This window comes from Apus apus, chromosome 1 (genome assembly GCF_020740795.1).
Source record: "Apus apus isolate bApuApu2 chromosome 1, bApuApu2.pri.cur, whole genome shotgun sequence".
NCBI classification, from domain to species: Eukaryota; Metazoa; Chordata; class Aves; order Apodiformes; family Apodidae; genus Apus; species Apus apus.
In genome coordinates this window covers 109,675,717-109,690,286 of record NC_067282.1, presented here as the reverse complement: position 1 = coordinate 109,690,286, position 14,570 = coordinate 109,675,717, and the positions used below count along the sequence as shown (strand labels likewise).

General features: G+C 43.4%; 3 protein-coding genes across 13 annotated transcripts in view; 1 reads left to right on the top strand and 2 right to left on the bottom strand.

Annotated features, from left to right (window-relative positions):
* The window catches only part of CNKSR2 (connector enhancer of kinase suppressor of Ras 2), a 475,055-nt gene that overhangs the window by 219,047 nt on the left and 241,438 nt on the right, over positions 1-14,570 (top strand). For 9 of the 11 annotated variants that reach the window (XM_051608949.1, XM_051608940.1, XM_051608943.1 and 6 more), the window contains one exon: positions 160-3,496. In XM_051608949.1, coding sequence (XP_051464909.1) covers positions 160-375 — 216 coding nt within the window. In that variant the 3' untranslated portion in view covers positions 376-3,496. Of the gene's footprint in view, positions 1-159; positions 3,497-14,570 lie in introns of those variants that run through there. The other 2 variants (XR_007888446.1, XR_007888445.1) reach the window with 1 other exon arrangement.
* KLHL34 (kelch like family member 34) lies at positions 3,598-6,754 on the bottom strand. Its single transcript, XM_051608957.1, has one exon. It carries the CDS (start codon positions 5,999-6,001, stop codon positions 4,214-4,216), a length of 1,788 nt encoding a protein of 595 aa, XP_051464917.1. The 5' UTR covers positions 6,002-6,754; the 3' UTR covers positions 3,598-4,213.
* The window catches only part of SMPX (small muscle protein X-linked), a 52,830-nt gene continuing 51,486 nt past the window's right edge, over positions 13,227-14,570 (bottom strand). The window contains exon 6 of the transcript XR_007888450.1: positions 13,227-13,791. The gene's annotated coding sequence lies outside the window, so the exon portion shown is untranslated. The remainder of the gene's footprint in view (positions 13,792-14,570) is intronic.

The window sequence follows — 14,570 nt, the reverse complement described above, 5'->3', positions numbered from 1 at the left end:
GGCCTTCTGTTTGTGAGCAGTTGTATAGCAGTCAGCTGGTTCCCCTGCTTTAGGGGCTCTGTGGCTTGCATTTGATTCCCCTGTTCTCTCCTTCCACCCATGGGATTGATTTTGCCAGTGACTCATCACTTGCATTGACTCTGTTTCTTTCTCTCACAGGCCAGGGAAGGAGAAGTAGCAGTTATAGATAAAGTTCTGGATAATCCAGCTCTGACATCTAGAGACTTTCAAGAATGGAAACTAATGTACCTTGATCTCTTCATGGACATCTATCAAAGCAGCACCCTGAGGGACTCTGTTAATGGTTCGTCTGAGGTTAATGCATTTATAGCCTCCTTAGCACACACTCACTCTTACATTGAAACACATGTATAAAGGTCTCTCTTTTTGTCCATTTGCTATACTCCTGCCCTTTACTTAAGTGCATAAAGTAGTTTTTATATCAATATATGGGAGCTCTAGTAAATTCTATTTTAATGTTTCTCAGCTGTGTGAAGTAAACCTTCAGTGGTCAACAATACCACATCTTTGATGAAGATTTGTATATTTTATACACTACCAATGCTCTGCTTGTGTTTACCTTCTGTGAAATAATGAACATGATCTTTAGCTATTAAACTATTTTAAAACATTTTTGGAAGGCTCTGGCCTTCAGGCAGGAAGTTCTACAAAATAAGAGTTTTGTTATTGAAGGTCACTTTTACAATGATATTTTATATTATATAATTCCAGTATTGCATTTTTGGAGTGCAGGTACTATTTTGGTGGTGGAAGAAAACTAATTTTTATATTTCATGAGAAACTCTAGGAGTTTTCTTACATAACAGGGGAAAAGTGTAAAGTAGTGGTTGTGTTTCAGTTTTGTCCAACATACAAAAGGGTCAAAATCAGCAGACAGAATTTAATTATCAAAAAGTTAGGTCTTATTTCCTTGTGCTTTTTTAAAAGCCTGTCATTAAGGTTTACCATGAGTGCATAAGGATTGTATTCTAAGACCAAATTGTGTGTTATTTGTCTCTTAATCACATTTGGTTGTTTTTTTAAAAAATTAGTCATGGTACTATCATTTATGCTGCTTTTGTATTGAAGGTATAATGTGCAGATTTTGCAAAAGATGTAGACTTTGAACATCCTTGATAGCAGCATTTCTCTTGCCTAGCAAAGCAGCAGTGGAAAAGGTTCCCAATGAAATGCTCTGAATTTGAGAGGCTTTGAAAATTCTCACAATAGAAAAGGAATGAATAGGATTTTTCAAGTAGTGTCTTATATGCTTTCTGAGCTGTGAAATTTGGCCATTTTGTAGGAAGGGAAAAAGTGTGATGAGAGAAGAGCTGAGCACAGAACCTGAAAAAGAATAGTAAGAAAGCCTCTGGTTCACTTTTGAAAGTGTGTGTGGGGGGTATGTTTCTGAGTTCTGCTGAGTTCACAAGCCAATTAAAATGTTTTAAGCTTCCACAAGATTTGAGATGTGCTGGAGACAACCCAGTGAATATGAGTTGAAATAGCTCTGCAAGAGTTAGGCACATGCCTGAAATAGGAAAGTGGGAGGAAAATCTTAAATCACATATTTACTTTTTATGGGCTTGTTTTTGAAAAGTGATCAGAGCGTGACAAAACATTTCTGCTGCTTTTCAGTATTTTGCTGCATAAGTTAGGATTCACAATGTGATTTAATTATGCTCATGCGAAAGGGAAAAGCCTCCTTTATACTTATTACAGAGAGTTGTACTCTTAACCAACTTTAGATTATTGCCTGTACAGCTCAGTGAATGTACTTTAAACTTTATGAGCTCTGATATTTCCTGGCAGTTATATCCATGAAGGGATGAAGGAAAGAATGGAAAGATTTGTTTTCTCTCCTTCCTTCCTTCCTTCCTTCCTTCCTTCCTTCCTTCCTTCCTTCCTTCCTTCCTTCCTTCCTTCCTTCCTTCCTTCCTTCCTTCCTTCCTTCCTTCCTTCCTTCCTTCCTTCGTTCCTTCCTTCCTTCCTTCCTTCCTTCCTGCCTGCCTGCCTGCCTGCCTGCCTGCCTGCCTGCCTTCCTGCCTTCCTTCCTGCCTTCCTGCCTTCCTGCCTTCCTGCCTGCCTGCCTGCCTTCCTGCCTGCCTGCCTGCCTGCCTGCCTGCCTTCCTGCCTGCCTGCCTTCCTTCCTGCCTTCCTGCCTGCCTTCCTGCCTTCCTGCCTTCCTGCCTGCCTTCCTGCCTTCCTGCCTGCCTTCCCTCCTGCCTGCCTGCCTCCTTCCTTCCTGCCTTTCTGTCTGCCTTCCTGCTTTCCTGCCTGCCTTCCTGCTTTCCTCACCTTCCTCTCCTTCTTTCTTCTTTCTTTCTCCCCATGTTTTTCTCTTTCTTTCTTGTTATTTCATTGCAGGTGGATTGCAAATGTTTTGCAGATTTTGCACAATTGTACAGAAGAGTGGCCTTTCTGTAGCCCATTTTCAGTAATCCTATATTCAAGTCAATCTGGATGACAAATCATGTATTAATGTTTGTATAGAATTCTGGCTCCAATGTAATATTTGTACCATTAGAAGAATATTGTTTGTATAAACTGGACATTTATTTACTGCATGGTACTGACTTGTATATTAAATTTGTGAGGTTTTTGTACATTTCTCTGAAAAAATGCTTGACTTGAAATGGATTGTGCTATTGTTCCAAGCATTTAGATTCTCTTGCTATTGTTTTACTGGACCAAAAGTAAATATATTCATATAAAAAACTCTTTATATCTGATAAATGTATATGCACATTGTGTAGTTGATTCCTTGTCAAAGCCAAGGCAGTTCAGAAGACTTAGATCTGTTGCTATGCAACAGCTATTCTGCCTGCACTTTACATTAGTAAAGTCAGCTTGATTGCTTTAAAGGTGAAAATTAAACATTACAGTTTTTTAAGCTAGTCTAATGACAAAGAACATGTGTCCTCTCCATTGTGCTGCCTTCTTTTAAGACTATTAAATGTTCTTCTATATATATTTTTATTGTATTAACTCTCAGCCTGAAAAGGGAACACTGTAAAATGAAGTACAATAAATTGAGATTTAAATGAACATTTTTTCCTCAATTCAATTACATCATCTCAAAGTGATTCTTCAGCATCTGACCATTTTACCTGCATTTCACAGATCCATGTACCTTCAAGTAGCCCCATCATCTGTACCTTTGAACACTGCCAACAACACTGCAAAAAAAGAAGTAAGACTATTGCTGCTTCAGCTGTAGGCAGATGCTGAACAAAGACTTCTGAAAACCTTCGGTTACCTCCCTCCCCTTCATACTCTTTGATGAAAGTAAACCTTTTTTGACTGCAGGATTCTCTCGTGTACTAGTTCTACAGCTATGAACAATTTTACCATTGTGAGCAGGTACAATAAAGCAGCATATGCTTCTCAGGTAAGTATCAAGGCATTAGTTACAGCAACTCCTGTAACATGTTTCCTACAGTCTAATAATAAGTATACCCATTCAGCTCTGGCTGTCTAAACTAACACAAGGTTTGGATACAGAGGATATGTACTGGACCAAAGTGTGTGTGTTTAAAATAACACAAAATAAGCATCTGAAAGGCATGCTACAAGAAAGGCTGCTCAGAGAGGAGTGGCTTCTATCAGTCACTGTTTTAATTTATGGCCATAACTGAGTCTGCAGAGCAAAAAATCCATCCTTTCTGTCCAGTAATTTCACACTGGTTAGCTAAGGCATTCTTGCCTAGTATGTAAGATATCAAATTACACCTTTTCCTTGGCAGTGCTTATTATTAGTTCTCATAGGCATCAATTTTCTAGTCTTTATACAGCTCACTTCCATTTTGCTTAGCCATAGCATAAAATTCAATAGCACTTAATGACAGGGAAAATTACCTCTGATTAAGAAAACAGAAAAGATGGATTATATTTTTTAACCTTTGAAAAAATCTGAATTGCAACACCTATTTATTGCTATCTAGGTATTATTCTTCAAAAGTCAGGGATTATGATTCTTGTCCTTCACCTCTAAATGTGGTACTTGCTACATCCTTCCTCAGTGAGATCAGCTTCCAGCTCTATAAATCCCAGCACCTTTTGCTATTTTGGAGCCAGACTTTCTTGCCTGTTTCCACCAAGCGTATGACCTATCAAAGCAAAACCTCTACTCTGTCACAGTCAGAACCATTGTAATCTTCTCAAGGACCGCCCTGCTGGCTCATCTCCTGTGATGCTGATCCCACAGTGTGTATGCTCAGCAGTTTGGTGGCCTCTTTTGCTGGCTGTCAGTGTCCTGCTCATCAGTCAGTTCAGAGAGCTGCAGAACTGCACACTGCAGCCCACACCAAGGCAAGGGGGCTTTGCAGATCTCTTCCCAGCCATCGTTGTCAATGTCATAGCCAACCACGTCTTGTGTAGGGACTTCCTGTGAGTTTTGCCATTTCTTTCCCCCGATAAGAAGAGCCGTTTCCTCTACCACTGCCAGGCCATAAGAAAATCGATCATAGATCAATGGCCTTAGCCGAGTCCATTGGTTCTGGTCAGGGTCGTATCTTTCTATTTCAGAGAATGGTTCATATAATCCTAAAAAGGTGAAGATGGCTTCTCTGATTGTTGCCATCTGATGCCCAAATCGAGCAATGCTCATCGGGGCTTGTTCCATCCACTGCCCTTCAAGGGAGCTCAGAGAATACACGTCCTTACTTGTGTTGGCTGGGTCTGAGTATTTGCCACCCGAGATGTATATAGTGCTTTTGCAAATGGCACTGGCATGGCCATATAACTTGCATGGCAATTCCCTAGCCTTTGTCCATCTGTCCCTGCTGATGTTGTAGACCTCCACAGACGAATGCAGTGACCCATCCTTACCCCTTCCACCTATGGCAAATATATCCTTGCCTAGGACACAACAAGAAAACTGGCATCTCTTTTCCAGCATGCCTGTGATCTGGGTCCATGCGTTAAATCTCGGGTCATAACGATGGACCTTGTTCGTAACTGATAGGATCTTTTCAGTTTTAGCATCACCCTTGGCACTGCTTTCTATTTCCCCCCCTAAGACGTAGAGGAAGTTCCCCACCACGCACACGCTGTGGTTCTGCACCCTGTCCTGCACCTGCGTGAGAGCTCGCCATTTGTGATTGTAAACGTCAAAGGCCACCACATCAGTGACGAGCCCCTCCCTTGCTGTCCCTCCCCCCAGCAGAATGATCCGAGTTTTCTGGTTTCTCAGAGTGGTGGATTTATCCTGCAGGACAGGCTGTTTGAAAAGTGATGTATGGTAATTAATTGCTTTAATGATCAAGCACTTAATACCTGCGGAGAGGGGCACTTCTGACTGTGTGTAGGTTTTTCTCAGCTCTTCCACTGGGATGAGGCCATATCTTATATGCTCTAAAAGGCTGATTGTGTGAGTCAGCCTGGATTTGTCCTGCTTCAGCCACAGCAGCACAAGATTCAGCAGGCGGGTTTCTTTCACCATGGGGAGATCTGGTGATTCAACCACTGCTAGCAAAGACCTGAAGTTCAGCTCGAGCAGTCCTGATAAATCCAAGTCCAGCAGCTTCCAGAGATTATTGACAATGTATTTTTCTGTTGCTGCTAAGGCATCCGGCAGGTAGAACTTCCTGGCCACGTTGGCAGAGAAGCAGCAGTTTTCCAGTGCAAGATTGTTAACTAAATACTGATTGCACAAGCCAATAGCATCAGTCACTTGCAAGTAGCTTGCAGCTTCCAAGGTATCTTCCAGGCTTTCAAAGGAAAGGGGCAACAAAGACGTGTAAATGAAATCCAGGACGTGCTGGAGACCAGTGGGTGAGACGACTTGCAGGTGAATTACCCTGGCTTTAGACTCTTGGGTATAACTTTTGAACATTGCTCGGAAATAGTCGCTGGAGCATGCCAACAAGGACTTGTGTGCAGGAAATTCATTTTCCTTCACTTTCAGCAAAATATCACACAGAAAGCCCTCGGATCTCAGGGTCTGGTACTGGGCGAGCACAGCGGTGCAGTGTGCTTTGCAGTAGGAGAGGAAATAGCTCATGGCAGACAATGCAACACTTTCCCCTTGAGTTATTAAAGCTAAAATGCAATTAGATATTGAAACAGCTGCTCTCCTCAACAGTCATTGCTTGAATGCCCAGCAAACCTCCAGCTGTTAGAGAAAAGCCCCCGCAAAAAAAAACCCAAACAAACAACAACAACAAAACAGTCTCAATCAGAATCCTGCCCGGCATGGGGGAACAGTTAATAGATCTGTAGTAAATCCAATGCATTCCTTCATAGAAAGAAACAGCTGAATGTCATAACAGCTGTAGGATGCTTACTTTTCTCACCTCCGTCACTTGTGCAAGGATGAATGGTCCACAGTTGTGCGGAGCACTTGCTTGGCTGCCCATCAGGTGACAGATGAGGGAGCTAGATGACAATCCCAAGAAGTGACACTTTGTATCTGTTCAACCGTAGCCCTCAACCCTTCTTCCTCCGCAGGCAGATCAAATAGATCCTCTCTGGCTGCCAGTGCATGGCTCTGAGCAGGCACAGATGAGAAGGAAGCACTGGCTTTCCTCCTCTCTTGTTTGTATTTCAAATTCAGGTAAGATCAGACCTTGCTTCCCCTGGGTTTGCAGCCCCCTTTTCATCCTCTTTTTGCACTCTCTTAGGAAGCCTCTGCTGAAGATCAAACCAGCACCCAGGGATTATTACATGAAAATGTTCTAAGCCCATAAATCTTTGCCCGGCAGGCACTAAGACAACCAAAATATCATGATTAGTCACTGGTTCGATTTGACATGCATTTCTGGGCTCTTTGCTTCACATGACACTGCCATAACTCACAGCTACCAGAATAGCCACAGGCACATCCCCTCATCCAGCCTGCCCAGGAGCTGAAGCTGGGCAAGCAGAGGGGCCAGGGACTGGGCAGACAGAAGAGCTTCCACCAACAGCCTCAGCCAAAGCAGCTGACTTGGAATGACCTGGCTGGAAATCACAAGGGTAACACATTTGTACAAAGTGGTGACAAAAATAGATTCCCCCAGTCGGGCCTCTGTTTTATAGAGGAGGCTTTGCATAATTGTGCTCTAGGCTTACCAGGCGGGAACAAACCCTGAGCCCCCAGGGATGGGCCAGGGCTGACTTGCTCAGCTTTCTCACTTTCAGTTTGTCCCAATTAGAAGCACGTATACAGGGATTATCCCTGATTTTCACCCAGGCCATTCAGGGTCTAATTTCTACCAGAAATAGTAGCTCTGGGTGGGCTACACGTTCTGACCTATTAAAGCTTGCTGCTTTTTTTTTTTTTTCTCCCTGCCTAGCTCTGGGTGGAAGTGTTCAGGAATCTCCTTCTGACACCTTTCTGCCCAAGTTAAACATATTCACTACTTGCAAACCTTGACAGGGTTGATAAATGCCAGACCGTTTTCCTGCATCATGAGCCAGCAGGCTTGGGGGCAGAGAAGGATCCCACAGGACTGAAAAATTTCACCTTTTGCTCAAGACAAAGGTAAATATTTTTTGCTGTATTTTCTTATATTTATTTATGTGATGTCATGAAATCCTGGCTCACCCCTGTAATCAAGGAGTGTTTGGGAGCTGCTTGGATCCTAATGAGGATCACGCATGTCATGCGGCTGTTCTAGTGACCCTAAACTGTCTTGCTAAGCAGACCAATATGTAAGCATGTTCTGCTTTGTTTGTGGAGAAGGACTCCCAAAACATAATTCTTCATTGCTGTATAGATCTGAAAACTGATTTATTTCTTGAATCTACTTTCTATCATGACATTATAGACCATAAATCAGTATTTTGCCAAAAAATCTTCCCCCTTGCTAACAAAATTACATGTACAGGCAGTGGGGATGTAGAAGGAAATGGATGCCTTGTTCCTCTTTTCCAGTGGCATTGCCTATGTCCATGTTGAGACAGCTCTGAAGTATTTCAGATATTTTAGCAGAGCTGTGCAGTTGAGTTCATGCTTCTGGCTTGATGCTTTTCCTGATTTGGAAAAACCAGAGATCAGGTAGCTGTCACTCCTCATTGCTTGGTGGTGATAAGAGACTAGGCCTTAAATACTCCAACTCCCAAAGATACTGCTTTCCCCAGTTCAACCCCATAAGGTACCAGAAGTCACTAACACAAGATGCAGATAAACCTCCACTCTTTCAAAGCAGCAAGCTGGCACTGTACCGTCATACTTTCCCCAGGAGAGTGAGGGGTAAGTGCAGGATAGCAGGGGAGCTGTGCCTTCAGTACAGAATTGAGTTTGAGGATCATTTCTGAAGCAGTTCTATCATCAGCAAGTCTTCTTCACCATATACTTGCCATCCACCAGCCCCATTGCCTATGGTGCCATGATGGCTCTGAGGCAGCAGGCTGGGATGTGATGCAGTCAGAAGCTGATGCTCAGAGAGGAGTGGGAGGACACCCAAAAATACAATAGAGAAGAAATATCTGCAGCCCAGGTCAGGTCCTCAGCCTGCTTCACTATATAGCTTCCCAAGCAGATGTAGTGCCCCAACCAGCCCCCCAGCGCTGGTGAAGTGCTTCAGGCATAGGATCATAGAATGATTTGGGTTAGGAGGGACCTTAAAGATCATCTAGTTCCAACATCCCTGCATGGCAGGGACACCTCCCACTAGACCAGGTTGCTCAAAGTCCTACCCAACCTGGCCTTGAATACTACCAGGGAGGGGGCAGCCACAACTTCCCTGGGCAACCTGTTCCATGAGGTAAGCTGCATCACGATGGTAAGCCATAGAAGTTGGGCTTGAGGACACATAATTAAATCCTGCTTCCTCTGGATCCAGATGTACCAGAAAGGAGTCAGAGATTTGGCTTGGGCAACTGTGTGTATTGCCAGCAGCAGACAAAACATGCTTGTTCCCCCTATCAAGTGATGCATCGGCAGGTGAAGACAACATGACTTTTCCTCTCCCTCCCAGGCCAGGCATTGCCCAGGCTTGCACAGGTTTTGCTGGCACGTACCAGCAGAGCATGGACCACAAGCACTGTAGCTTCAGAAGCCCACTGAGGCTCAGGCCTGTGCCCAGAGACATGCTGTGTTAACCAAACTGGTTGTGTGCCACTTGTTCTCCAAAGGAATTCTGTTCAGGAGCTGCAGTTTATACAGGTCAGTTGCCAGCTGATTGCAGTGCCTTGCCACAGGAGCCAGCACTGATTTATCTTAATTGATTTAATACCAGTGTCACATAAGCAGGTCCTATAATTGTATGCAGATTTGCTGTGCAATTCCCTCTCATACCTATTTCATCTTCATGGCAAGCTGGCTGATAGAGTAAGAATCACGATCCTCATAAAGCTGTTTATTGCCCAGAGATTTATTTTTTTTTTCTTTCACTTGTAATTGAAATGAAGTCAAATCCTTTCCCGTCCCTTGCTCTTGGGTGACAAAAAAAGATTATCATTATTGAAATGAGGTTTCTCCCTCTCCATTTTTAGGCAGTTAGCATTGTCTAACTAGGGAGTCTACTCAGCCAGTACCCTCCTTTATCAACAGACAAATTATCTCCAGACAGCAGCTCGGGTCTTTGGCACCTTTGGAGGAATATTTAATGTCCATTAGCAAAAGAGCAGGCAGTGACTAAATAGCCAACTTACGAGTCTCAGGAACAGATCTAGCACTAGGTGGGATGCAGTCAAGCCATGAACTTATTTTTCTCAGATGTAATTTGAAAGTCAGACCTAACATTTGACTCACTAGATGTTGCTTAATAGTAGGGAAACATTAGTGTTTCGATGATACATGATTTGCTGGGAATAGATAGTGCATTTTTAATAGTGTTTATCATTTAGACTTTAAATTAGATTTAGATTTCAGGCTTTTAGTATATTTTTTGTTGAAATAATTGCTATACTGCAGTAGACTGTGTGCTGGGAAAAATGTTGGCTTCCACACTTGAAGTTATTTTTTTCCTGTACAAAGCTGAAAAAGGTCTGAATTACAACATTGTGTTCAGTTTAATCTTGCAACTAGTCCATCAGTTAATAAACACATCAATTACTATTGTGAATTTTCCCAATTATTTTTTAAGAGTAAAGGTTATAAAAAGAGCTGTACAAGTAAAACTAGGCTCACTAGTAGTGAGTGGCTTACTGAAAAATATTCATTACAAAAATCCACAGCAGAGGATTTCTGACCTACACTTTGTTCCAGAAGAAATCAGTGCAGTCCAGAGGACAACAGAGCAAATGCTTCAGATGCTTGACAGCATATCACATGAATATAGCAAATACAGAAAAAGTGATCCAAATTATTAATATGATAGGTATGATGTAGCATATAGATTTTCTGGAAACTATTCGTCTGAAAGATCATATTGATGTAAGTTGTCTTGGAAAAATCATTGGACTAGAGTCTTTATTTCATCCTTGAATAAATCATTCACAGTTGTATTTGGGTCACCTCATCTATTTAAAGCAAAGGATATTTAGCCCAGGAAGGCAGTCTCAAAGAACAAGACAGTAAGAGGGAGAAATTTTCTTGCACCTACAAACAGTGTCTGGTGAGATCACGTCTGTGTATAAAAACAAAGGAGAAAGTTACCAGCTTGGGTGAGGTGGGCTTAGGCTGTGAGGTTTCCATTTTGGCAGGGGGAGGCTGTCTGTGTGTGAAGGAGATGGAGGTGCCCAGAGGACACTCCACCCATAGACTGGGGGAGCAGGAAATGAGTGCAAGGCAGTGCATTCCCCAGCCCCTTGGAGGACTCTGCAAATCCTTGGCAAACTGTATCCATTCACGAACCACCTAGGAGGGGGTCTAGACCTGGGACAATGCTGGCAAGAAAAACTGTGGCTGAGTGCAAGCCTCTATCTGCCACTGGGGAGAAGAGGTCTAGTGTGGCTAGGAGTCAGAGCAGGCATCCCAGCCAAAGTCTGCTGCATGGCCACAGCTGCTAAACCATGGTTGCAAGACCATGGCTGCTAAGCCATAGTTCTGTGGCAGTTTTCTGTGCTTTTGTGGGAAAAGAAGGAGGAAAGGAGGCATACCGTTGCCACACCTGGGCTGGGGATATGCCCCAGCTGGTTTACTTGAGCACTAACTACATTGATGCAAGAAAGCATCCTGTGTCAAACCGTAAGGCAGCATGCAGGAACTGTCTTTCAATTAGTTGGTGCCTCATTTGTTTCCTCTCCCTTTTTTTCAGGTTCCTTCTCATTCACCTCCCATGAAGACAGATGTAATGACTTCTGTTTCACTCTCAGTGGGTTAGATGTGAACAAAAAACAAGTTGGGAAGGTTTTTAACTTGAATCCTCAATTTAGGGCAACTGCAGGGGAATGAGTCAGGCAATGCTGCTGCAGGATAATGAAGGTGAATGTGTATTTTAACGAGCCCCTTTCAGAGCAGATGTACTAATGGCCTTCAAAGTGGAGGGCAGAGGGTTGCTTGGGGTCTGCCTGCTCCTGTTATGGTTTGGTGGCACTGGAGATGTTCTGCATCAAGCCCGTGCTTTCTCTCCCCAGGTAGACAGCGCTGCCTTTGCTGCAGCTGCCCAAGGGGGCTTTGCTCTCTACCCAGCTCCAGGCTGCTCAGAGACCATGGTGGCTGCTGATTTTGCACAATAAGAACACGTACAGCGCTAGCTGAAGCTGCTCTGCTCACAGTTCTCTTCTCTGTGTGTGGAGATGCCCTTGCTACAAAAGGAACATTTTTGACCCCCATGAGACACTGCTGCCTCCCCAAAACCTGGTGGCTGGCTGAACTGGGTTCCTGGTTGAACTGGTTTCCTGAACTTCATTGTACATGTATGTGGCAAAAGGTGCAGCTTTGGGCTGTATGACCACTAATGGCATGACAGCTGGGTCCTTCCCTTTGGTCTGTGCCTGGATACATCCAGCACAGTCCAGCTCTGACCTCACTGCAAATAGCCCAATTCACCCAGACATGGTTTCTGTCGTACTACTGACACCTGTGCCCAGTACAAAACCAGTATAATTGGGATCCACACCTCAGGCCTAAGAAATTGAGAAGGAAATAGGGACCAGCTCCTAGTGTTGCAATGGTCTCTTAATACGTTTACTTGTAATTAGTAGTGGTATTTTCATAGGGACTGAAGTGTAAGGAACAAGCAGTGCCCTGGGACCACAGAGGAGAACACACAAATTATATTCTCCAATATTGGGGCACCATATAGATGAAGTAAAGCTGCAGCATGCAGACATCTCTCTGGATCAAGGTGCTTTTCACATAAACTGGTTAGGATTCAGCTCTTCCAACCTCTTTCATGCCCTAATTCACATTCAAGCAAATGCTCTCTAAGATACAGACTGATGCTTAGCAAAGTAAAAGTTACAGTGTAATGAGCTGCTGTGAGTGCTGTTACTCTATGAGATAATGAGAGCCTGATGGTTGCATTGATCACTAAAAGTGTTCGTAGAATCTGTAAACTATGGCATCATCCCTGCCATCATTGTTAGCAGCAGAAGCAGCATGTTACCTAGTGACTTGAATCCAGTCCCTCCACGATCTGCAACTCTCAGGCTTACCCTTGGGACTGAAGAGGTTGCACCTGTACATGGTAATCCTATTTCATTTGCTCACAAACACTCAGGTTTGAGAGTGGGAGGAATAGCTAAGGAAGAGCCTTCTCACCAAGTGAAGTGCAGCTGGAATTAATTGCATGTACTGAAGGATGAAGGATGGATGGCAAACCACCAAGTTTGCAGCAGGCTTTTTGTCTAATGACTTCTGACTGAATAAAGCCACACAGGAGTATGGAAAAGACATTGATGGGATGTATTTTATTCACCTTCCTGATCTTCATGAATTACAGAATGATCAGCAAGTCTCACCAGTTGTTTGTCAGGTTGAGCTCAGAGCCATTCCATAGCAGCACAAGGTTCTGGTGGCCCTGTTCACCAAATAGGAAGAGAGACATCTCCTTCTACAGTAGACAAAGTCTCTAAAACCCACTCCTGGATGAAATGTCTAGTTTAGTTGCAGGAACTGGACTGTGTATGTCAAATTTTCTTTGCCAGGATAGAGTCCCAGCAAGCCATGGCTTCAGCAATCTCCCCTCTTCCCCTGATATGAGCTGGTTGCATATCAGGGAAGCATACAAGCTGTGGATAGCAGTGTGCCAAGCCCTCATCCCTAAAGCACTCTCCAAGAACTATGTACTATAAGCTCATTTATACTAATTTTTAATTCAGAGTTCTTGTGCCAGCAACAATGCAAATATTGACTTCCTCACGGAAGGGGAAGGGTTTGTCTACTCTGAAAAAAACACATAGTCTACTTAAACTGGTTCTGGTTTTTAGCAGGTTTATTTTGGTCTCATCTGACCTAAGTGATGCTCAAAGGGAGCGAACATAGATAGTCCACTCTCTGACTCCCAGAAGTATGTGCTTGGCATGACAGTGCAGCATCCTTTTCTTGGTACAACAGCAGAATTTTCAGGGGACTTTTGGATTTTTTTTCTGCAGCAGAAAAGTCATTGCTGTATGTTAGTTCCTCTGTCACACTGAAGAAATAAAATTGTAGGCAGGTAAAAGCATAGGGCATAGATGGACCTGAAACCTGTGAAACCCTTTGGAGGGATACATAAGGTTTGAAATGCCTGAGAGCAAACCACCTACTCAGTACTGCAAAGACTCATCTGTCCATCGGTCTCCCAGGTGGCCCATCTCCCAAGGACACTGGTCTCTCAGCAGAACCATGGGATTTGCCTGCAATCAGAAGTCAGCAGCCCTTGGATGGGCTACTCCAGCCTTGCAGAGGTACCAAGCTATGCACCTGGGATAAGCACACATCCTCTTGAGGGATGTGGGTCAGGCTGAGATGCCATCTCGGGTGGACTGGCAAAACTCCTCCTGCAGTAGAAAGACAGTGCTCTTTTGAGGTGAGGAATATTCTTCAGCAGAACTCCATGCTTATTCCAGAACATGGGGAGTCCTCGCACACACAAAACTAGTCCAGTTGCATCCTCCTCCCTAGTACATGGAGGGACATCTAGGAACCTCCTCTAATCCTTACAGCAGTTGTGTCAAAGGGGAGGATGCAAATGAAAGCTGGAGTTATATGAGAAATGTGGTTAAATGGAGCTAACATACAATGGTGTAAATTTGATATCTTACCATTGAAAGGGAGAGGAGATTAAAAATAAATGTACATGCTTCAAATTCTTTAAAATTACAAGTAATCACAATATTAGCACTTTTTGGAGATCATGCAATGACAGTAACACAGTAGTTTAGGCCAACATTAACCATCTGGACAGGGTACAACTATGGTTTCCCTGCCTCTTGGCCTCATCCAGTCTTCATCTTCGCTGAATGATGGATCAACAAGCAAGTTACCACAAAGAAAATTTCCTTAATATGCAAAATAGGAATAACAAATCTGGTCAGAGGAAACCTGATTTAAAAAGGTAAGTAGGTTTATATATGTAGAGGACTAGACAATCTCTGTGCCTACACCTTAATTTAGCACACAGTAATATATGAATGTGTGTACAGCCCTGGTAAAATAAAAGTGTAAACATGAATATATTAGCTTCACAAATTAGGCCTGAGGCAAACTTCCAGCCCATCACTATGTAGGGATATACTGTGCATTACTAGGATAGGACTTTCATTACCCTAGCTAAGCC

Coding starts and splice junctions, on each gene's coding strand:
- KLHL34 (XM_051608957.1), bottom strand. CDS start 6,001: ATGAGCTATTTCCTCTCCTACTGCAAAGCACACTGCACCGCTGTGCTC.